At 34.9% G+C, this 23,648-nt stretch overlaps 2 protein-coding genes across 4 annotated transcripts; one reads left to right on the top strand and one right to left on the bottom strand.

The window, feature by feature from the left end:
- Positions 1–1,494: 1,494 nt before the first annotated feature.
- LOC18428028 (DNAJ heat shock N-terminal domain-containing protein) lies at positions 1,495–6,883 on the top strand. Its single transcript, XM_011622806.3, has 3 exons — positions 1,495–3,391; positions 5,180–5,241; positions 6,507–6,883. Exons 1-3 carry the CDS (start codon positions 1,676–1,678, stop codon positions 6,562–6,564), a joined length of 1,836 nt encoding a protein of 611 aa, XP_011621108.3. The 5' UTR covers positions 1,495–1,675; the 3' UTR covers positions 6,565–6,883.
- A 2,375-nt stretch (positions 6,884–9,258) lies between these two features.
- On the bottom strand, positions 9,259–23,395 carry LOC18428029 (histone deacetylase 5). 3 transcript variants are annotated; one of them, XM_011622807.3, is made up of 13 exons: positions 23,107–23,395; positions 20,985–21,183; positions 19,811–19,957; positions 19,518–19,630; positions 18,529–18,740; positions 18,042–18,106; positions 17,625–17,798; positions 17,110–17,199; positions 14,829–15,161; positions 13,916–14,109; positions 12,378–12,510; positions 11,521–11,585; positions 9,259–9,582 (listed from the first exon to the last, which is right to left on the bottom strand). In XM_011622807.3, the coding sequence occupies exons 1-13, from the start codon at positions 23,265–23,267 to the stop codon at positions 9,417–9,419; spliced, it is 2,052 nt and encodes a 683-aa protein (XP_011621109.1). In that variant the 5' UTR covers positions 23,268–23,395; the 3' UTR covers positions 9,259–9,416. The 3 variants fall into 3 exon arrangements, with proteins under 3 accessions (XP_011621109.1, XP_088706425.1, XP_088706426.1); XM_088850299.1 differs by having other exon boundaries at positions 19,541–19,630; XM_088850300.1 differs by lacking the exons at positions 19,518–19,630; positions 19,811–19,957.
- Between the last annotated feature and the right edge of the window lie 253 nt (positions 23,396–23,648).

Genomic DNA, 23,648 nt, shown 5'->3' with positions numbered 1-23,648 from the left:
AAATTTCAAGTGTATTTTTGTTATTTTATTTTATTTTATTGAGAATGTTATATATATATATATATATATATATATATATATATATATATATATTACAAATGCGAGTTTAAGAGAGGAGTGGGTGTCCAAAATTTAGTGTCAAAATAAATTGTATAAAAAAATTAAAAATAAAATAATGTAGAGACACACTATTGTGATTGGGGCCACCTAAGCCGTCCATTCAAAATGGATAGTTGGATAAGGGAAGTATATTAGTTTTATGTAGAAGATGAAGCATAAAAAGCTTGCCCCTCTCTCAGTGTAGATGGTTGGATAGAATGAAGTGTAGAGACGTGACATTGTGATTGGGGCCATCTCAGTCATCAATTCAAAATAGATGGTTGGATAGAATGAAGTATAGAAGTTTTATACAGTAGGATAAGCATAGAAAACTTGCTTATTTTTTATACCTCCCCTGTAGCATAGAAAATATATACCTCCCATCCAGCAGTCCAATTTAGATCAAGTGAGCCACTCATTATTTTATTTTAAATCTGATGCTTTAAAGTATTTTATTTTTGACTTTTTTCTACAAATTATATAAAAATAAAATTTGTTACATGCCATCTTCTCAATAGGATTCACATGAAAAAAATATTAATTTTTTTTTATAAGATCAAAAGACCAAAATATCCTTTAAAACTTCCAAGGATATCTTTTGTGGTGTATACCCTTAAGTCCTCAACATATTTTGACATGTAGATACCCTTATCATATAGCGTAGTAACTTTTTATCTAGGGATATTTTAAGTAATTAATCAAGAATAAAATACAAATTCTTAATAGAAACAAAAACATTTATTAACAACAATGGACAATGACATTACTGACACGGTGTATGACATCACCCAAAAGATACATTAATTTTTTTTAACGAACTATTTTTTTAGAGAAATATCCCTTCTACCTTTTAAAATGTCAAAAAAATACCTTTACTTGAAAAATTTTGTATTACAAGTGTATCTACATGTCAAAAAATATTGAAGACTTTAAGGAGATATACCAACAATAGCAAAACAAAACCCTTTTGTTATTTTATTTTATTAGGAATAATTTCTTTTATATTTTTACAATAACAAGTTTAAGTGAGGTGTAAATTCTTAAAATTTAAAGTAAAATAATTTAATATATTAAAAAATAATGAGAATATGAGACCCAAATAATCATCATTAAATTTTTATACTGATCATTAGAAAAGTTATAACATGGATGTGAAACTTGGGTGACTAAGAAATTTAATGGTGATCTTTTGAGATCGAGTATCAAGTCCGGTAGTATCATTACTCACAAAATTTAAAAATAAAATAATATAGAGAGGTGACATTGTGATTGAGGCCATCTCAACCGTCCATTCAAAATGGACGGTTGGATAGGGGGAGTTGGGGGGGGTGCATGGAAGTTTCATGCAAAAGGGGCAGCAGGCGAAGGGGACCTGATTCCAGATCCAAAGACAAGGCATTGAATTTCAGAGGCTGGTGATTTTAGAGAGAGAGAGATTCGCGATAGGAGAAGAGAGAGAGAGATTCGCGAGAGGAGAATTGAGAGAGACAGAGAAGCGAAGGGGCACTTGATTCCAGACAGAAAGACAGACATTGAATTTCAGAGAGAGAGAGAGAGAGAGAGAGAGAAGATATCAATGGAGAAGAGGTGCTTATATGAGGTTCTCGGTGTGAGCAGAACCTGCTCTCAAGAAGAAATTCGCTCTGCTTACAGACGATTAGCCCTGCAACTCCACCCCGACAAGCTCCTCCAATCTGGTGTCTCAGAAGAGGTGGCGACTGCTCGCTTTCAGGAGCTCAGCAATGCCTACGAAGTCTTATCAGACCCCAAAGAACGGTCCTGGTATGACTCTCATCGCATGCAAATCCTCTTCTCTTCTCCAAACCCTAACTCAAAGCCTACTTCGCACCCTCCTCACTTTGTCGAATCCCTAAATCTCTTCTCTTTCTTCTCAAATTCTGCGTACTCTGGTTTCACTGATAACAAGAAGGGGTTTTACAAAGTTTATGGTGATTTATGCGATAAAATCCATACAAACGAAGTGAATTATGCCAGTCTTATGAATATGGATCGGTCGATTGTTAAGGATGCTCCGTTGATGGGGAACTTGCGGAGCGATTATATGCAGGTATCAGCTTTTTATAGTTACTGGTTAGGATTTGCAACTGTAATGGATTTTTGTTGGGTTGATCAATACAGAGTTTCAGAGGGTGAGAATAGAAAGGCAAGACGGGTAATGGATGAAGAGAATAAGAAATTGAGGAATAAGGCTCGAAAGGAATACAATGAAACAGTTCGCGGTCTTGCTAAATTTGTGAAGAAGAGAGATAAAAGGATTATTGAGAGAGAAATCCAGAGGAATTTGGAGCAACAGAAGAGAGAGGCAGAGCAATTGCGTAAAAAGAAAGCAAGAGAAAGAGAGAGGTTAGAGAGAGCAAGAGCTTATGAAGAACCAGACTGGGCAAAAGTTGACGAGGGAGAAAGAGTAGAGGAGGAGGAGGAGGAGGAAGAGAATGAGGATGCAAAGAAAGATGGAGTTAGAGAGTTGTATTGTATTGTTTGTAGCAAGAAGTTTAAGTCAGAGAAACAGTGGAAAAATCATGAGCAGTCGAAGAAGCACAGGGAGAAAGTTGCAGAGCTTAGAGTGGATGGAAGTCGTGGGAACAGAAAGAAAAGTAATGGACATGGAGATCCTTTCATCGAAGAATTTTGTGAAGAATTCAAGGATTCTTTGGATTTGCAAGAAGAAAAACTGAATAATGATAGTGGAGTTGCTGATCTGGGTGAAATGGCCAATACCTTCTACAAAGAAGAAGAAGAAGAAGACGAAGAAATGGTGAATGCCTACGACAAAGAAGAAGAAAAAGGAGAAGAAGAAGAAGAAGAAGAAGAAGAAGAAGACATGTTTAACACAGAGAGTGATTTATTAAGTGATGATGATGAAGCCAGCATATTAGAGGCCATGGTAAAGGGGCATAAGACTAGGAAGAACAAATTTGTTAGAGAATTAGATTCTTCACTGAGAAATGGATCTGAATCTACTCATATTGATGATGACACGACCTTTGTGGACTCAAAATTCAAGGAGAACTCTAAAAAGAAGAGGTCAGAGAAGAAAGAGAGTAGTAATGCAAAACCCAATGCTTTGGGTGAATCAGTACCATGCAATTCAAATCATGAAGATAAGGAAGAAGTTTTATCAACTCAAAATGCAGAGGATACATGTGCCAATGGTGGTGAGATGCCAAAGAAAAACCAAAATCAAAGCAACAGTTCACATGGTCGAAAACCAGTGGAGCAAAGTGAAATGAACATCAAGAGGAAAAGCTCATCTAAAGGAAAGAAGCAGAAGGTAAGAATCCTTTAGCATCTCCCCACTTTGCTTTTTCGACCATTTATCGTGGTTTTCTATGCAGAAGTACGCTATGTTTTAATCAAATGTTGCATATTTTGAGTCTGAAAAAGTTAAATTAGTTGAAATCTTTGGAGAGCATGTTCGAGACAATATTTAGTTGTGCATCGCATTTTTTTTTTGTTACATGCATCATTGGAACTATTTGACCGAACTTTTTTTCATCATGGAATCTTTGGAGCAGATTTGACTGCACAAAATGTTATTTCTTTTATAACTATATTGGTTTCAAGACATTTGATAGACTCACAAATTGCAACTTGAATTGTTCTCTCTTGTCCAAATTATATGCACTAGTAGCTCTTAGATCACATCGATACACTTCCATTTAATGTCATCCATACCATAGGCATCCTTTATTTTCTTTGCTATAGAGAAGGAAAGCACGTGAAGACCAGACATAACACAAGGCATGACACATAAATCACATGATACATATGCAAGGCTTCTCCATTTCTCCTTGGGCCCTAGAAAACCGAATTGAGTCACTATCTACAACCTCCCTTGTAGCATTGCTTGTGTCTTTTTCTTTTTTCTTTTGTTTGGTGGTCTTCTCCGAACCAATTAAGAAGGGTGAAGTGGGAGGCTCTAGAAGGGTAAGGGAAAGGCTCAAAAGGACATGGATGGAAATAGTGAGAAGAGATATGGTGACCTTCGGTCTGATTGAGGGTAGGACCCTTGCTAGAGCAGAATAGTATTCAACTGATTCCCGTGGACGCTTCAAGTCTTTTTTCTTGGATTTCTGCTGCGTGGCCATTTCCAATTCTTCTTTCCAATCTCTATTGTTCATTGTTCTCATCTATTTTGCTTTTCTTGACATTGAAATGTTTTGAATATGGTCTCTCGTGAATTTGGATTCCTTGAGGCTCATGGTCACCGTAAAACATAGGTATCGTTGGCAGAGTTACTGAGAAATTATTTCCAGGAATGGAAACTGGAGTAAGCAAAAAGGAATTTTTAAATTTGGAAGTCTATGAATCTGTGATGATTTGGATTTATTATTAATTGGAAGAAATGAATCTCAAAAATAGTTGGGTACGGGCACTGACTTGATTAGTTACGGTGTCGATGATTGCAACACTATCTCGCTGGTTCAAATCCCACCACTGATGTTTCTCAGAAATGAAAAGGTCAAAAAATTAAAAAAATGAATATTTGTTCTTATAAAAGAATTCAATCTATAAGTGATCCCATTATCCTCCCTGGTCTTCAATACTTACTCTGAGCAACTGTACCTGATAGCACTTAATTGGTCATGTATTTCCATCGTGAAAATCTCCTTTATGAATATATATATATATATATATATATATATATATATATAGCTTAGTTGGTACCGATTAAATTCAGGGTGTTAAGAAAGGGGCTGGGTCGTGGTGTTAGCACCTCATACCTAGTTACCACGTTGTGGTTTCCAATCCCTTTATGACACCACCCATGGACACCTTCAAAAAAAGATATAACTCCCTAATCGATATGGAAAAATGAGTAGGGGCTTGTCTTCCCCACTGGATTACTGAAAAAACATTTCAGGGTGGGTCTTCCTAGGCCTTCCAAAATTCTTTTTTGCTTTATTATCTTCTCATTGTTATCTGTTACCATTGTACTTCATTAAATTGGCATGTTGTTATCTTGTTCTATCATCTAATCTTCTCTTATAATTAAGTTGTAATTAGCTCAAGCTTATCTAGTTTATTGTCTAATAATGACATGATGCATTTCTATCAGGCTGCGCCATCAAAGAAACCTGGCCTCCAATGTGAGACATGTGGTGAGAATTTTGAAACGAGGTATGTTGAAGATATTCTGAGCTTTTCTTCTCAGTTCTTAACATCTGCCCTCATTTTTCTGCCATCTTATTTGTAGGAGCTGAGAAAAGCTTTTTGTGCGTTCATACGTAAGGATATATTCTTCAATTGTATCTTATGTATTTTTGTATTGTTTCTTTGACTAATATCATTCGGATGCATGCACGTTCACACACATACAAAATATGCATTTGTGTATATTTACTTATAGAGCACGTGTACTATGCTCCCATGGGCTCATATTGACACTTATTCCCTCAGGCAGAAGGCTAATTTGGATAGGATTTTTTAATCTAAGAATTTGGGAACCACCTAAAAATCTCTAGATGATTATTTCGAAACAAAAAAATTTAAATTTTGAGTTTTCCCACACTTAGATATCATCCTTTAAAAATTGGACAGTCTATTCAATCTTGACAAATTATTTCTTTCAAGCCCACAAAGAATGCAATTCATTTTTTTTAAATTGAGTATAGCATATGGGTAGAAGAAGTCACATCCTCAAAATTTGGGGTCCCAAAAATACTAGTAAGTTGGGGTTTTTTTGCCCATGGGAGTAAATGGACATGCAATATACCATTGTTTGCAAAATCGCCCGATCTAACCGCTAACCTCCTGATTAGATCGGAATCGGCCAGTGGCCGGTTCCGGTTTTGGGCGGTTAGGATGATCAACCGGTATTTAAAAAAAAAAAATTTCAAAAATAAGGAATTTGATTTGTAATGTATTTTTAAATATTTTTTACATTATGGTAAAGATTAAAAATTGTTTTGGTAATTAATAGTCACTTTTATATTTTCCCATCTTTTTTAGAAAATTTTAAAAATAGCCCTTGGAAAATATAAAATGGGTTAAAATTCATTTTTTTTTATTAATTTTCAACTTCATTTGAATGTGTTTTATTTTAATCATTTTTATATGCTTTTCATATTTTAGTAGATTTTTTTGATATTTTTTTTATGTTTTTTCAACATTTTTTTTTACCACCTGGGACTTGTCCGGTTAGAGCAGTTGAATCGGCAGGTTTGCCGGTTAGGCCAGTTAAACCACTTCCAATCCCATGTCTGGATAACCGTACCGGTTCGATTTTGCAAACACTGCAATATGCTCCAGAGGAAGCATAAAATCTTTTGGCTTCTTTATATATGTATGCATGTGGCATGTAACTCTCTTAGAAAAGAAGTTGTATGCATATGTATTCTAAATCTATTGTGATACTTCTGATCAGCTGTGTATTTGATTCACAGGAACAACCTATTCACACATTTGAATGGCACGGGACATGCGAGTTTGAGATCAAAATAGCTGCAGCTGATCATGCATGTTTTGAAAGTTAGGCTTCGAAGGGAGCTCAATTTCTAGCCAATACATGTGAAAGTATTCATTTTCTTCTTTTTTTTGGCCTTTTCGAATGATCTCTATTCATTTTTAATATGTTTTAAATGTAGATTTGTTTCTTGAGGCCAAAGCAGGGTGTCAAGTGAAATGCATAAACTTTTGTCAGAGACCAAGTTTATTTTTATTTTATTTTTTGTCTTCTTTGGGTCGATTCTCCTATTTGTACGGGATTGTGGAAAATCTTGTTTCATTATTAAATGGAAAAATTTATATAAGGTGTTAATCATATACTGTAGTGGTAAGGTGCACCTCAAATACCCATCGAAAAAAGTTATTTCATCATTAAAAAATTCTCCAATTGATCATCTTGGCTTCCAGATATGAAAGAAAAAATGAATTTCAAGTCACAAAAATAACGCATCTTGTAAAACATTATTTAGCTTGTCTATTTTCAAGATTTTCAAATGCTCATAGATATGCATCATTTTCAGAGCTTTCAATGTGATTATAGGGGTGAAAACTAGACTTTTAGGCTATGATAAAAGTTTTAGCACTACATATACATCTTCTTTTAATGAGATTTTGAAGTGCATTTTACCGTGATTGTCTAAGGTTGACACCTTATACAAACCTCACCCTTATTAAATTAATACTGAGCTAAAAAGGATAGTGGCAATACTACTTTTTTGCAGGACAGAGAACAAACTGTGAAATCTGATGTTTCTCCATTGTACTAGTGAATTAATGGAGTGCTTAGTGGAAAATGGCAAGAAACTAATCTATTACTCTGTCCTGAGTGACCCATCTCTTGACAAATTGTAATCAATCAACGTAAAAACTTTGTCCAAATTCCTCTCCCCTTTTTTCTTTCTTTGAAATTGTGGTCTAAGGCTGATGAGGATCTTAAACTTTTCTTTGGCCCGTCTCAAGCCTGAGTAAAAAAATAGGTTATGTTAGGTAAAAAACCAGTGTAAAACTTTGTTAAAATTTTTCATGAATCCCCATATCTTTTTTTTTTAAGTTTCAAATGAGGAAATGTGTGATTATACAGTCCATAGAATGCAAATTTACATCTTAAATCTCTCACTCTCTGGAGTAGACCAATCCTTTTTACCTTGTCTTTACATCTGCCTTTGGATCAAGCCATGTTTTAATGTGTACCACTGTCAAATAAATAAGTTTTTTTTTTTGGTGAGTTAGTGGAGGGGAGAAGGCCCCTACCCTAGATAGGAATTGAGCCAAAGACATAGTATTGCTTTTCCTAAAATACAATTCTACCTCCTCCATTGCTTCAGAGCACGATTCCAGCTCTCTTGGGTGGGTTTCCGTATTAGCTCTCAATTATGACAATTGTTTTTATTGTTAATCTCCAATTATAAGTTGCACATACTTCAATTTGCAAAGATAAGTGGGGAGAGGGTTTCTACCCTTGGTAGAAATGAGACATAGTGTTACAAATCATCAAGCGCTAACCAATTAAGCCCAAGCTCTTTTTCTAGTTAAATGAATAGCTTCTACGTTCTCCATGAATACTTTCAATACTTGGGATGTGCTTTTTTCCACAGTTACGTACGTAAAAAGTTAACACAATGGGTAAAAATCCGATGCAAAAGGGGAAATGAGCCACTTTAGTGCTACAAGGTAAAAATCGGATGCAATAGGGGAAATGAGCCAATTTAGTGCTACAAAAATGTGCATGTTCATATAAAATATACAAAGAAACCATTTACTTTTCATACAAGATCACAATTATTCTTGTCCTTTGGACTTCAAATTGGATGGATTTCAAATTGGATGAACGTAAAAGTGTCATTGAAATGACTCAAAGTTTAAAAAAAAGTTTCTCAGACTTCATGACTAGCTCAAGCCATCCAATTTGATCTCTAATGGCTTGGTGTAAATGTGTCATTCTAGCCATAAAGATAAATGGTCCCATTGTATATAATCCCTTAAGACATACAAGGGGAATTGGTGCATTGATCATAGTGCACTGATCATTTTGAAAGATTAATTTTATTAGTATTTTTAATTCTTTTAAATGGGCAAACATTCAAAGAGTCTTCTCTTAGATAAAAGATTAAATCTATAAAAAAAGGGGAAATGCCTGCCAATGTAAGGTGAGAGAGAGGAAGGCATATAGGCAAGTCGTATGATGAAACTGACGTTCCCACGTGTGTTTACACATATAAGGGCATGTGTATGCATGTATGTGTGTATATGAGAGAGAGAGATTCCAAATAAATGACTTAGAATTTCAAACAGCAAAGAGGGTTTGCATGATCATTAACAGTGATCCAAAATCCCAAAAAATAATTAGCCTGCATTGTGGTGATATCAATCAGTTGAGACAGCAGATAACACCAACTCTCCACATAGGCATGAAGCAGTGGATATTAATATTTTTAAAAACACATTTAAATTAGGAAAAAAATTATATGGTTGTAACTTTAAATTGTAGAATTAAGGTGCACCTCAAAAATCCATTGAAAAATGTTATTTTGATGTTTAAAAACCCTCTAATTGATCTTCTCGACATCAAGATATACAAATATGCAAGGAAAAAAGATTTCAGGTCCCAAAAATAATTATCTTGCAACCTATTATTTGGATCATCTATTTTCAAGATTTTTATGTTTTTATAGATCTACTTGAGTTGAACCATTTTCGAAATTTAGAATTTTATAAATAGATATGAAAATAGATTCTCAAGCCATCCTAATAGTTTTTTGTACTAAAATTACATCTTATGATAAGATTTAAAGGTGCGCCTTATTTTAGGTGTTTGAGGTTGCAACCTTATGCCCACAACACCCTTTAAATTATAGTGGCCTTGAAGCAACATAATCAATGTAGGCCAGCGCTTCATCTTCTGATATCCCCAAACCATTTGTGAGACCGACCACCAATGTGTCAATGTACCTCTTGCATGGCTTTTGCCTCGGCTTCTTGCCGGATTTGAAGTCCTCCACGTCAGAGAGGGAGCACCTTCAAAGAAACAGACTCTCCTTAAGAAAATCCTTTACATAAATATCTCGAAAATCCTTATGAATAACCTCGAGAATAAGTATCTCAAAAAACTAAAACCAGAAAATTGTATAGAAAATTATGCAGAGAAACAAGGAAAAGTAATCTCCGTCGCTCTCTCTCTCACACACACATGCAACTATAAAGAGACGGGAAAATTATGTAAATAGCCATTTTATTTTTTGTTATTACTAAAATACCTAAAACTTTCCGTTATTACTCATTTGTCCGTTTTTTAGACTTCATAACGATTTTTTTTAAAAAAAAATGGAATTGCCCATTTTCGGATTTTCAAAAAACTGAAATGAGCCTGATTTCAATTTTTGAAAAACCAAAACTAGCCATCCTTCTTTCACTACGCTAACCTTTCAATCTCTACTGTTGCTCTCTGCAATTTTTTTTTTTCTCTCTCTTTCCTATCTCACAATAAATCTGTGTAATTTTTTCTCTCTTTCCTTTCTCACAAGAGACCCAACCCTATAGCTTTAGGCCTTATTTATTTGGGATAACATAAAAGAAGAGGAGAAAGCTAGCTGCTTTTTTCTAAGACCTCAACCCTGTTTTATCCGTTGTATGCTTTTTGTCATCATCCCATATCATAGGGATGAGAATAACACCTCGTCCGAGAAGTTCAGTTCGGAACCTCTTGGCCTTCTCAAGAGCTCTTGAGACTGTCTCTTTTGTTCCAACCAAAATGACCTAACGATGATCACTTAAGGTCATGTTAGTTATAAGCACCAAAACATAAAAGACCATTAGAGAAGACGAGATAACACTCTCTGGCCTGCTTGTATCTCTTAGCTGTACAAGTTCAAATATTCGATTAGTAGACAACAGCAAAGGAAACAATGACAATGTTTCATCTCCACATTATTTGTGCAAGCGGCTCCTCTTTTTTTTTATTATCCCAAATAAATAAGGCCCAAAGCTGTAGGGTGTTGGGTCTCTCGTGAGAGAGGAAAGAGAGAAAAAATTGCACAGATTTCTTGTGAGAGAGGAAAGAGAGAAAAAATTGCAGAGAGCAAAAGCGGAGACCGAAAGGTTAGGGTAGTAAGAGAAGGACCAGACATTTTCGGTTTTTCAAAAACCGAAATCAGGCCCATCTCGATTTTTGAAAAACCAAAAATGGGTAATTCGATCTTTTTTTAAAAAAAATCATTATGAAGTCCAAAAAATGGACATACGAGTAATAACAAAAAGTTTTAGGTATGTTGGATATAACAAAAAATAAAATGGACATTTACATAATTTTCCCAAGAGACTATAGTTTAGTTACTGCAAATAAATTAGCAGCATCAGTGACCCTTGGGAACAAAAGATGATCTTCTCATCCTTTATATTTTTATGCATAACAATGACAGATAGTCATGAATCCACTACTTTGAATTCTAATTATCCCTTTAAGAGTGGGGTGAGATAGATTATTGATATTGACAGATTTTTGGTATTTCATGCTTTTGGACTGAATAAAATTAAGTTCAAACTTCAAATAATAAAACATGAAAAAAGTTTATATAAGGATGAGGTCCTAAACAATCAAAATTGAGGTGTATTTTAAAAATTCACTAGAAGAGGTTGTTTAGATGCCCAAAAACCTCAATTCGATCATCAACCTCAAGATACATGGATATGAGAAAAAATGGATTTCAAGTCTTGGTAATAGTGCATCATGTAAAGCATTTTCTGGACTATCAATTTTCAAAATTTTCAAGTGTTCATAGATCTGCTCAATCTACACTATTTTTGAAGCCATCATAAAGATTTCTCGTAGTGAAACATCTTTCGTCATTATTTGAAGGTGAGTTATACTTTGATTGTTTAGGACCTCAACTTTATACAAACCACACCCATAAAGTATAGCATTCAACTGTTGCATATTTGTGAAGAAAGAGAACTTACGTTATAGTCAGAATGGGGCAGCCATCAACATTCCCGAGGCAAACAAGATTACCATACCGAGTTTCCTGCATTGCAAATTTGCAACCAAGCCATGGTTAAGAAAAATTTCTCCTTCGTACCCAATAGACCAGGACAGGACAGGAACCTGATTTCAGGCCCAATTATCCTCACATCTTTCATTTCATTTAATGGTGATGATCCCAATGGAGGTTTCCATATTTATTGTGTTCCAATATAGTTCCCATTTATGTGTTGTCTCCAACAAAAAACTGGTGCAGTGACCAAGAGAGATCAGTAGAAACTGTTAGCAGGTAAAGATTCACAAGCCCAATCTAGTACTTATTTTTGTGAATTGTCATAAAGGGATCAAAAAATTGAAAATAAGCATTACAAGGGCAAGGTCTGCAAAATTCTTAGATAAACAAGAGACACAACCTAATTCCTTTTGATCATGAGGTATAACCAAATTAGTTCATTAATGAAAGAAATTGATGTAAAGATTCCGTGAGAAGATGAAACATATACATCTAAGATCTAACAAGACAACCATACTTCTGGTCATCTACATATATGTATTCTAAAGAAGGAAAAAACACATATGATCTGGTAATAACAGTGAGCAATACTGATGATCAGTTCACGGTTTTGTTCCATTTTCTGTGCCTTCAAGGGTTTCTGATCTGTTTTGCTTGTTAGAAATTAAATAACAGGTACAAGTCTTGAGGTGAAATAAATTAAAGCATTCTTTTGGAAAACACAAATTTCGCACCATGAGAAACTCTACACTAAAGTATTTGCCCAAAGATATACTTACAAAAGTTAGAATGACGTATCAAGAGGAAAAACGAGTACCATACCTTCATAACCTCCAAAGGAGTTGATTCATTAGATTCCACAAAGGATAGAGCAGATAAATCAACTAAAGGAACCGTCAAGTCACTACCCCTATTATCATTCTCTTGAAGCAAGATATCATTAAACTGCTCAAGCCTGGAACCAGATGCACAGACAACATTAAGGAAACCCAACATTTAACATTGTGTAATTAAGCAAGACACCATAACACCAAACAAGAATAGGGAAAATACAGTACATCCAACGATTATGGAAAACCAAAGCTCGTGGAAATCTAACTGCCCAATGAAATGATGGATAGTGATGCAAAGAGATTAAGATACACGAGAATAGGACATGACTCCAATGGTGGGTCCTGATCTCTCTTTCCATCACTAATGGGCAGCAATAATGCAAATGGATAATGGTTTCCTTGACAACCATGACGACAGCTACGATGACGACGACAGTAATAATACTAGAACAGCAGCAGCAGCAGTGGTATTTTATTTGTTATTATTATTATTATTAGGGTGCGGTTTGTATAAGGTTGCAACCTTGTGAAAGTGAAGTTCTAATGTTTTACACCATCTATTTTAGCAGGACGATGTAGATTTGACATGTCTATTAAGGAGGAGCCAAAAAGTGGCACATCTTTTAAAATATGATAAATCTACACTTTTCATCACCAATGGACAGCAATAATGCAAATGAACAATGGTTTCCTTGAGAACCATGATGACACGATGATGATAATAATACTAGAAGAACAGCAGCATCAGTATTTAGTCATTTTATAATAATAATAATAATAATAATAATAATAATAATAATAATATTATTATTATTATTATTATTATTATTATTATTATTAGGGTGCGGTTTGTATAAGGTTGCAACCTTGTAACGTTTTACACCATCTATTACAGCAGGACGCTGTAGATTTGACATGTCTATTGGTGGCAAAAAGTGGCATGTCTTTTAAAATACGATAAATCTACACCATCCAAATAAATTATGGACAATGTGGGTTACTACAACCTTACTTCTATAAAGAAGGTCGCATCCTTATACAAACGTTTTCCTTATTATTATTCCAGCTATAGGAATAAGAATGTATTTTGTTTAGTTTTTGTATACCAAAAGAAAAGTAATAATAAGGAAAAGTAGTTTATTCGTCGGGGGACGCATTTCGACATTTGCATCCCCCAAGGCATAAACCATCTATCTAACGATGGATGTAAGTGATGGTCCCTAAAGAAATATGTAAAATAAATGGCTCCAACTTTTCTTTCTAAAAAATATCACTTTTAGCGTTTATTTTTTAATATTGTTTTTTACACATTAATGAACTCCATGTTAGGGATTATATACTCCTTAAAAATCAGAGTCGAAACTTATTTCAAAGATGAATTATTAAGGGGGCACGCATTTCTACATATGAGTCCAAAGACTCATAGAAACCATGCCCTAATAATAATATTATTGATAAACAATAAATTATAAGAATGGTTGTAATATTAGAAAAGGAAGAAAAAACTGCAGTATAATATGTACTCACGTTATTTTATACATGCATACATGAGTTTTCTCGCAATCATTCCTTTTGGGACGTAGGAACGCACTTCCTCCAGGACCCCATGTTTTTGTCTCAGCATATGCGAAGAATAAACGATGGGGAACCATTCGCCATGAGATTTCTTTTGGGGGACTTTTATCCTTCGCACCCCTACATATGATTTGCATGCCATCCAACTAAAAAGAAGAATTCGAAAGCAGTTAATATGGTTCATATACTGCTACCATAAAAAAAAAACGCAAATGACACTAGAGTCCAATGGAGTATGGGAAACCATAATCCATTGGAGTCATTGCTATCCAATGAAATAATGACAGAAGCATGATGAAAAGTGTGACCCTACTCCTTGAAAATTTCAATATTATGCTCATACGCATTTTTTATAATTTTTTTCTCAAAGTGCCCAACTTTGGATTGTCAAAATCCAATTTTCTCTGTGAAAGTTCTTCGGCAAGAGGGCATACTTGATGTATGTAGAGAAAACTACAGATTTTTACATTCTGACGTTTAGAGAACTTCGGATTTTCAAGACCCGAAGTATTTTTTAGCCTTATTGCCACTTGAGAAGAGGTCCAAGTATTTTATTACAAAAGTTGAACTTCGGATCATGAATTCCCAAAAGTAGGGGCGATGTCATCATTTCAATTGGGGCAAAACAATTTGGGTATGAAAGTAATTATGCAAAAAAATTCAGTGATTTCTTAAATAACAGAACTTCAGGAGGATATGCGCATAAATTACTCCCCAACAAAACATGATCCCATTGGTGGTTCACACTATTTCTCCAATCTTCATTACCATTCATCATTTCAATGGACAACAATGACTACAATAGACTATGGTTCTCCATAGTCCATTGGATTATGGTATACTTTCCCTGAAAAAGAATGTCTACCTGTCCACCCTGAACATAACAGAGAAACCTTGATTTGTCCAAGTTCGAACCATAGCAAGCATACCAGACGTCAATCTCTGAATATTTTGGTCTCCAAGGAACAGAAACATTAACCATTTGATCAGGGAACGGCCTCGGTCCACAAGGAATTTCCTCCCTCTTTAATGAAGACTTCAAAGCATCCCTATCCTTAGGGCCATCAACATCAATTTTCAGCATACCAAGAGGCTCCAGAATATCAAAGTCATCAGAAACAGAACCAGATGGGGCTTCAGTCGAATTTGCTGTGAACTCTTCCTTGTGCTCAGCATCAGAATCAGAACTTGAACTCAACTGGAAAGGCAATCCAATGATACACTCAAACTGAAAGAACATAGCCTTCAAAAAGCATAACGCACATGCTAGTACAGTTTCCTTTTTCGATAGAGGGAAGTATATGGTAGTCCAATGTGTTAAGACTATGGGGCACTCTTGTTGTTGTATAGTATAATGTTCGAGTGTAATTTGGCTATGCTTGTTTAGTTGAGTATTAAATGATACAAGAGTGTTGCCTCATTTCTCTCTCGTGATGGCTGATTGGGTCAATAGTAGTGTGTGAGAGACAAATCCAACTAAAATAAGTTATGGGAAACTATAAGGTAGCCAAAGGACCATGGTAATTGGTCCTCCCTACTAAATCCACTTTCTATTCCACTTAAAATGACCAAAATTAATTGCACCCTGCTGAATGACCAATGGGGCACACTATAGTTCTCCAACCATTTACTGGTGGAAACCAAGGTTTAAAAAAGAAATAGATCGGTGACCCAGATTGGCCACTCAAAAAACGGTGTCAGATCGGTGGACCGTTGATCCGGATAGAAAAATCGGCCGGTCTCAACCTCAAAAAAAATTCAAAAAATACCTAAAAATTCCCAAAAATCCAGTTTTTCAGGATTCTAAAAATCTTGGCAATTGCATTATGATTTTCAATTATTGTATCAAAAATATGTAAATATTGAGAACCTATCTCATATTTGAGTGTTTGTTGTCTATTAAATTCATTTTATAGCCAAAATGCATTTAAAATGCAACTCATGGCAATAAAATAGATCTCTTTAACTCAATTTATTTATTTTACTTTTGTATTAACTTAGGAGTTTTGGTTTTTAGAAAGAAGCTATATGGAAACAAATTTAGTGGAATAGGTTGTTATTAGAGAGAGAGAGAGAGAGAGAGATGGAGGCCAAGGCGAGAGAGAGAGGTTGTTAGTAGAGAGAGAGTGTGGAATAGGTTGTTAGTGGAGAGAGAGAGAGTGGAATAGGTTGTTAGTAGGGAGAAGGAGAGAGAAATGCAAGGAAAAGTGGGGTTAATTTTACCAAAAAATTAATTTCTCGACGCTAATTGAACTTAAATGTGACCATTTACGCATTTAGTGTGAACTAATGTTATACACCTACAAAACTTATTCACGTTAAGAAGAAGATCTAGGGGACAGGAGAAAAGAATTGTCCCATGTCAAGACTCGAGGGAAGCAATAGGTGATATATATTCTTCCCACTCACTTTCGCTTAACAGCAAGGTTCAGCCCGTACCCATGGGCTGAGGTAAGCTTACACGTGGCCAGGCTTGAGGCTCGTTAATAAATAGGTTTTAGAGTTCGAAAAAATTAGAAGTCGTAAAAGCTGAATTACGGAGGGGACTCTCCACCACTCTAGGCTTATTAAAAACTTTTAGACATTTCAAATGAAAAAACAAAAAAAGTTATTGAAAAATAAAATAAAAACATGAACCGGTTCATTGTGATAAAATTTACAAAATTAGCGAACAACAAAATTTAAAAAAATATATTAAAAATTCAAGGAAACCAGTTCTCTGGCAGAACCAGTCGGTTTTGTCAGAGAACCGATACGGACCAGCCCCAACCGGCTGGTTCTAAGGGGTTAACGGCCGGTTCCTGATATATTTCAGAAACCGATCACCAAGGATGATTTCTGATCCGGATTAGGCAATTCCGATCGGGATAAGAGATTTTTCAAACAGTGGTGGAAACACATAGTGGATGCAGGCTTAGAATACCATATACCATGGTCTATTGAACAATTCCATAGTTCTACATAGTTTCTATGATGCATTACCGAGTTCCCAATTTTTTAACTACTCTGGTTTGAGTTAGTGCTTCGTTTCTTTGACTTTATCCATATTGTTGTTTGGTTACATTTTTCATTTTTATCTTCCTTTAATTTCTGTTCCCGATCCAATTACATGAACATGCCTCATTTATTGGTTAGAAATGCAGTACCTCAAATACATAAGGTCTGCTATTCGCATACAACCCTTGTGGTAATTCTTCCGACAAGACAGGCCAGAATGGACTGAGTATTTTACGCACCTGAAATAAAAGTGATATTTTTAAAGAAAACTGGACATAAAAAAATGCACTGAACAAGAAGATGATAAGGTTAAAAACTCCTTCCCCCCACCTGTGAAAAAAAAAAAAGAACAGACATTTATTATGGCAGAATGCTTGAAAAAAAAAAAGTTACTATATGACAGGACATGGAATATCTGTGTAGAGAATAGAGGTGGTCTAGAAACTTGCAATATCAAGGAAATACTTGACACCTAGCTATTTTACGTTATTGTCCAGATTTATACACACATGATAGTGCTAAAACAATCACTTCAAAAAGTTCAACAGGTCCAATTACCATCTCAATATTTTTAAGTTCTAAAACAGCTCTACGATCTATGGAAGTGCTCTAGGTACCGCCCAATATTTTCCCAGAAAAAAAAAAGAAAAGAAAAACACCTTACCATTTGTATAGTGCTCCAAGTTGATCTAAATGGATGGGATACAGGAGTCTTGATAGTAGGTTTTTCCTGTCGTAATAATGTTTCTACACATGCAAGGACCGAATTTTCCAAGGAATCAAGATTGTATCCTCCTTCAAGTGCCAACACGATCTTCCCCTTTGCAAACTCCATCAGCTGGAACAAAAAGAAACGAAAAACAACAAAACCAGTCTAGGACTTTTTGTAGATTCTAGACCACCTCTATTGTATTACAAAACCAGAAGCATAATACAAAACCAGTCAAGTAAACTCATGTAGATTCAAGACAATACAAAAGAAAGTTACATTTTGTAGCACATAAACGACAAACATTGAACAATTTGTGCTTATTTTAACCACAGAAGCATAGCAGTCATAATCTTAACCTTAGAAACATACCTTTTTGGTCATAATTGAATAACCATAAGGTGTGATGCAACATCCGCCTAATGGATCACCAATAGCTGTTGACAAAACCGAAATGGCTTTCAAACTTTCAGCACAATATAGATAACAAGAAATATAGTTTGACAATGCCATTCAAAATATCTAAAACTGAAATGGCTTTCAAACTTTCAGCACAATATAGATGACAAGAAATATAGTTTGACAACGCCATTCAAAATATCTAGTTCTTAAAATCCAGAAAACCAAATTCCAAAGCATGCCTAATTGCTTTTAATCAGTTGATGAATTACATCTTACATTGACTTGATTTAATGCAGTGACTGATAATATATATAACAATTCAACCAAAAGTGCCCAAAAATAAACAAATCCAATTCTTTCAACATTTGACATGGAATTCCAGTTCACACATGATTCTATGAGAATATTAGATAAAAATGGTTCTCCTTGTAGTTTGGTAGGACATAGGAACAAACACCTGCATCAAAACCTCCAGAAATAAGAATCATATCTGGATCATAACTCCTGGCTATAGGAATAAGTATATGATCCCAAACTGCAAGATAGTCTGCATCTCCACACCTTCCATGCTCCCAAGGAACATTTATGTTAAATCCTATACCTGCACCTTCACCGATCATGGTATGGGAGCCATGGTCTCCAGATGGATAGAAGGTCCCTGAGTCGAACCTAGATATAGACAAAGGAAACTTCAGAAACTTAAAAACCACCGATCAATAATGATGTGGAAACCTAAGAAGAACACAAAAGAATATATAGTAAACAGGGTTCGTAATTCATTGCCCACTTACTTTAAAATTAGAAACTCAAGTCCATCCTGAAAGATAGATAGTTATATGGAATTCCACTTTGGAACCTCATCATGAATCCCAGTAGGACTTTCAAAGGCAAGCTTTTTTAAGAATAATTATATTACTTTAATTTAAAAGGGGAACCAGTCCTATCTGTTTTGTAGACTTGAGCAGTCATACTAGCAGCAAGCAGTTATTAATGTTCTTTAGTCACTCACGATTTACATAAACAAGTAGTATAATACATATTGGATGCAACCCCTCCAATTATAGGCAGCTCGTAGAGTGGACAGATTTGGGTTTGGCTAGGCAATCAAGTAGAAGAATAGGCATATTCCACTAGAGGCTAGGAAATATGCATTTAAAATCAAAACTACTCTATTAATGTTCTATACTTGAGGAGTGAAATTTTCGGAGGAAATCACTGTCACATTTTATATGCCTAAGTTTCACTATCATCAATAATTCAAGCAATCTAGGCAAGTGTAGCAATTGGTCCTCCTCGTATATGATGTTCAACTTTGACTCTCTAGCAGGTCAGTGGATAACAGCTATGAAGATAAATATTCTTCTGAATGCTGAAAGATATTTTGACTTCCAATAAAACATAAAGCAATTTGATAAATGAGAAAGTCAGCTGTAAAAACATTTATACCTATGAACAGAGAAGAACAACACCTGAGAATCACTCCAGAACATTTTTTGAGTACCATTTCCATGGTGTACATCCCAATCAACAATTAGAATTTTATGAATTCCCAATTCTGGCTGCAAAATGTTCAACTCAAATGTGAAGTAAAAATGGAAAAAATTCTAAAATAATAGAATTAGGAGGAAGAGAGCTAAAATTATTTTCATGCTGTATTATCCAGTGGGGAAATCCCTAGGATGAGACTGTAATATGGCACAAGTTCAGTAAGTTTGTTTCAACAAAAAATAGAAACAGACCCTCTCATGAACAAGGCAATGCGCTGCGATGGCAATATTATTAAAAAGACAAAACCCCATCGCTTCATCAGGCTCCGCATGATGACCAGGAGGCCTAACAATGGCTACACCAGAATTTAACTCCCCTTTAGCCACCCTCTCAGCTACCTATGAATGAGCAAATAAAAGAATCGATAACAAACAGGAAAGTTGTTAATAATGCAGATCGCAGATAGAAATCGAATACGATTTTAGACTTTTTTTCTAGGTATCTTTAAACAAAATTTAACAAATAAAAAAATTCATACATGCAATATGATGCACCCAGACCTGTCACTGAAACACCTATACATAACTAGGTGTCCAACACAGGTGCACTGTGTCTCGACACAGATGCTCAGGAAGTAGAATCTCAGACATGACAGATTCACTAAAGGCCATACAATGTTTAGGTGTCGAAGTGTCTACACATGGGTTCTCACATATTGTATATAAAATTGATTTATTATGTATTAATAATACAATAATAAGAATACAAATAACTAACAGATATTTATCAAGATAACTAAGAAGACATGTGCCTAACAGATATGCGTGTCAAAATTTTGATAGATGTGCAAAGAATGTGGACTCGTATGTCGACGTTTTAACATGCCATATGTCATGTGACCAACTCGAAAATTTTCAAGAAAGACCTAATGTCCACCTAGGAAGTGTCAGATGGCGTGTCTGATGAGATGTCATACATGTCAAGTACACTGACATGCATGTCAAATGTGTCCACATCAAACATCCCGAAACATGCCCAACATGCATGTCAATCTTACAGTCCCAAACAAAGATGAAATATGTGATGAAGCTTCAACATAAGAATTCAAAAACAAATTTGTGATTAGGAGCACCAAGGATACACCAAGTCTCACAAAACATCATAAAAATCAATGAAGGCGTCTGATAATCAGCAAACAACCTTGTCAAGATTGTCACAGATAATCATTCTATCATGTGCAGTGAGCATCAATTCATAACAGATTCTATTGTTCAAGCTGGAATATAATGTTATAAATTCATAGACCCGTTACCCACATATCGCATTCATAAAACAAACAAATGTCATTTCATATACAAAACCAGAAAACTAAACACTTCCAAATCCCGATTTTCATAACAAATAAAAGCTTCATATGACTCATACCTCTAGAACTGAACCAGCAGCAAGATAAGCAGCTTCAGTTGAGCCCTCACTGAGATATATCGAATTGAATCGTCTTGCGATCCTAGATCTAGGTATAGCCGAAAGAGAATCTATACTCTTTATCAACTTAAGATGATTCATGGTATGAACACATGCTATATCCTTATCCTCCGCACGCTTGGCAGGAACAATAACACATCTAGACATCCAGACACAAAATTTCGAATTAGAACTTTCATATATAGAAGACAGGTTAAAAAAAATAAAAAAGAGCTTTCATAAATAGAAGAAGAAACCAACATTCTCAATCACTCAAATAACCAAAAATAAAAAAAGCAACAAAAGAAACCAAAATATCATAACACTGAACGTACGAAGTATTTCCATTATGATGGAGCCAGCTAAGATTTTTCAGTTGAATTTGATCAAAGAAACATCATATTTGAATTCAGAAAGTATTACAAAGTATTGACAATAAGCTTAGATGATTTGTTATGGATGGGGTCCACTAGAAAACCACAGAATCAAGAATGAAATTAAAGCAAAATAAAGAAAAGAAGGAACATATATACTTCGGTACTACATTAGAGACAAAAAGATTCCAAATCAGCGGATAAGACTAATAAGGGGACGATGTCAGAGAAAAAAAAACGGAAAGATCTGGAACACACACATAATTAAGCATATAATTTAAAGCATCACAAACAATGAAAAAAAAAAAGAGGTAGAAAGTTACTATAACTACAGAATCACTTCAAATACCATGCTCGACCAAAATTGAGCCCTATGTTTTGATGGAAAAGATAAAAATTAGACAAAATATTTGACAAGATAATGATTGAATCTGAGTGTCCTCACTCCAACTTTTCCACTGAATTCAAACTTATGGCACAATATTTTGTGACTAACATACTAAACAAAAAAGAAACAAAGAAAAAATAAATAATATTACGTTCAGCACTATAATAATATTATGTTAAGTTTGGAAATAACCAAAATCACCTCTCTTGTATTTTCCTAAAATTATTGAGAGGACTAAGGCCTTTTGGGTGAAAGGAAAAAGGGGTTTGCTGGGGGTGGCAAGCAAGAAACTCTAATTATCTCTATATAAGAGGGCCAAAGAGAGGTGATACCCTTCCATGGGTTATGGGAATGGTCTTCAAGAGAGAGCGAGAGAGAGAGAGAGGTAATCTGTAGAACTTGGAGAGAGAAGTATGGCCTCCAAGATAGAGAAGTGGTTTTCCCATGGGTTCTGGGTTAGAGCACTTTTATTTTTAGAGAGAGAAAATCTCATAGTATTCTCTTCATTTTGGTAGCAGTGCAGCGATTGGAAATCAAGTAAATTGATTGTTGTTTGGGCCTGAGAGCGGATCAAAAACATTTTGCCAACGCAGATATATATATCTCAGGATCAAAAACATTTTGCCAACGCAGATATATATATATATAATTTCATTTATAGTGGATTTAACTCGCCGAGACATCCTATTTAGCCACTTTATTGTAGACCTCACATAAATCTTTGTGTTATTTTAATATGATTTTGTTTCCCGTTTATTTTATTTTTTTAGATTTGTGTTGTATTTCCCTTTACACATCTAGTAAACTGCGTACACTATCTTAAATAAAATCCCAATATCCAAGGTTCTTAGCTATGCAAGCCAGAGGTTCCTAAAAACCTTATTGTTTTCAGCATTATAAACAATCAAGAAAATTAAAAGAATAAATATAAAAATCTAGAGCAATATTTTTTCATACTATTCACTGAAATTCAGACTCATATCTCTAAATTTGTAACAAAAAGTAGAAGAAAGAAGAATGATAGCACGTATTTCAAGAATATATCACAGCAACTAATCTACAAAAAAAGAAAAAGCAAAAAGTTAAGAGTGATATCAAACAGTAGACAATCATTTCTCTCACCATAAATTGAAACCCAGCCCCTCATCAACAAATAGAGTAAATAACATCAAATGAAAAGCATATACAGTGACCCAAAAAAAGGAAAAACAGAGAGTAACTAAGATCAACTGAAAATAAAAATATACACAGAGATGGAGAGAGAGAGAGAGAGAGAGAGAGAGAGAGAGGGAGAGAAAGATGAAATCAACAAAAACCAAACCTTTCAGTGACACGAGCTTGCCCTAGCTTGTCCCAAATAGCCCTAATTCTCATGGAGCTTTCAGGGTGAGGCATGACAGTGGGTTCAGAGTGCTTACACATCCTCTCATCATAAACAAGCCCCACAACTGGTGGGGCTGCTATTGCTCTCTGCAAATTCATGGCCTTGCCCCAAAACCAGATAATCCAAGCAACAATTTAGGAATCAAAACCAGTGAAGGGCAACAAAATTGACCAAAAAAAAAAAAAAGGAAACAATGCTCTCTCTCTTCAACCAGTGTATATGCAACGAGTTATTCAAATTTCAAAACTGTTTTTCTTCTTCTTTCTCTATCTTTTCTGGAAAAGAGGAAATGTGCGCCTTTTTGTGTTATTTTAAAGTAAAAAGTCTATGTAAAGTTGCAACCTTAAAATGTGGAATTAAAATGCGCCTTAAAAACCCATTGTAAAATACAGTTTTCAATTTGAGAAAACCTATAATTAATCATCTCAATGTCAAGACCAATGAATAGGAAAAAAAAAAGAAATCGAATATTAAAATAG

This window comes from Amborella trichopoda, chromosome 10 (assembly GCF_054954075.1).
Source record: "Amborella trichopoda isolate Santa Cruz 75 chromosome 10, AtrichopodaSantaCruz75HAP2 v2.0, whole genome shotgun sequence".
Taxonomy (NCBI): Eukaryota; Viridiplantae; Streptophyta; class Magnoliopsida; order Amborellales; family Amborellaceae; genus Amborella; species Amborella trichopoda.
The sequence above is the reverse complement of the archived record's forward strand: the minus strand, read 5'-3'. Positions and strand labels throughout refer to the sequence as shown.

What these genes read in the sequence shown, in the direction of transcription:
- LOC18428029 (XM_011622807.3), bottom strand. Translation starts at nt 23,267, where the DNA reads ATGAATTTGCAGAGAGCAATAGCAGCCCCACCAGTTGTGGGGCTTGTT. An exon ending in GCAGACCTTATGTATTTGAG is followed by an intron (nt 15,162 to 17,109) that starts GTACTGCATTTC and finishes TTGCCTTTCCAG; the next exon opens with TTGAGTTCAAGTTCTGATTC. An exon ending in CTCCTTTGGAGGTTATGAAG is followed by an intron (nt 11,586 to 12,377) that starts GTATGGTACTCG and finishes TTTGCAATGCAG; the next exon opens with GAAACTCGGTATGGTAATCT.
- LOC18428028 (XM_011622806.3), top strand. Translation starts at nt 1,676, where the DNA reads ATGGAGAAGAGGTGCTTATATGAGGTTCTCGGTGTGAGCAGAACCTGC. An exon ending in CTAAAGGAAAGAAGCAGAAG is followed by an intron (nt 3,392 to 5,179) that starts GTAAGAATCCTT and finishes CATTTCTATCAG; the next exon opens with GCTGCGCCATCAAAGAAACC. An exon ending in GGTGAGAATTTTGAAACGAG is followed by an intron (nt 5,242 to 6,506) that starts GTATGTTGAAGA and finishes TTTGATTCACAG; the next exon opens with GAACAACCTATTCACACATT.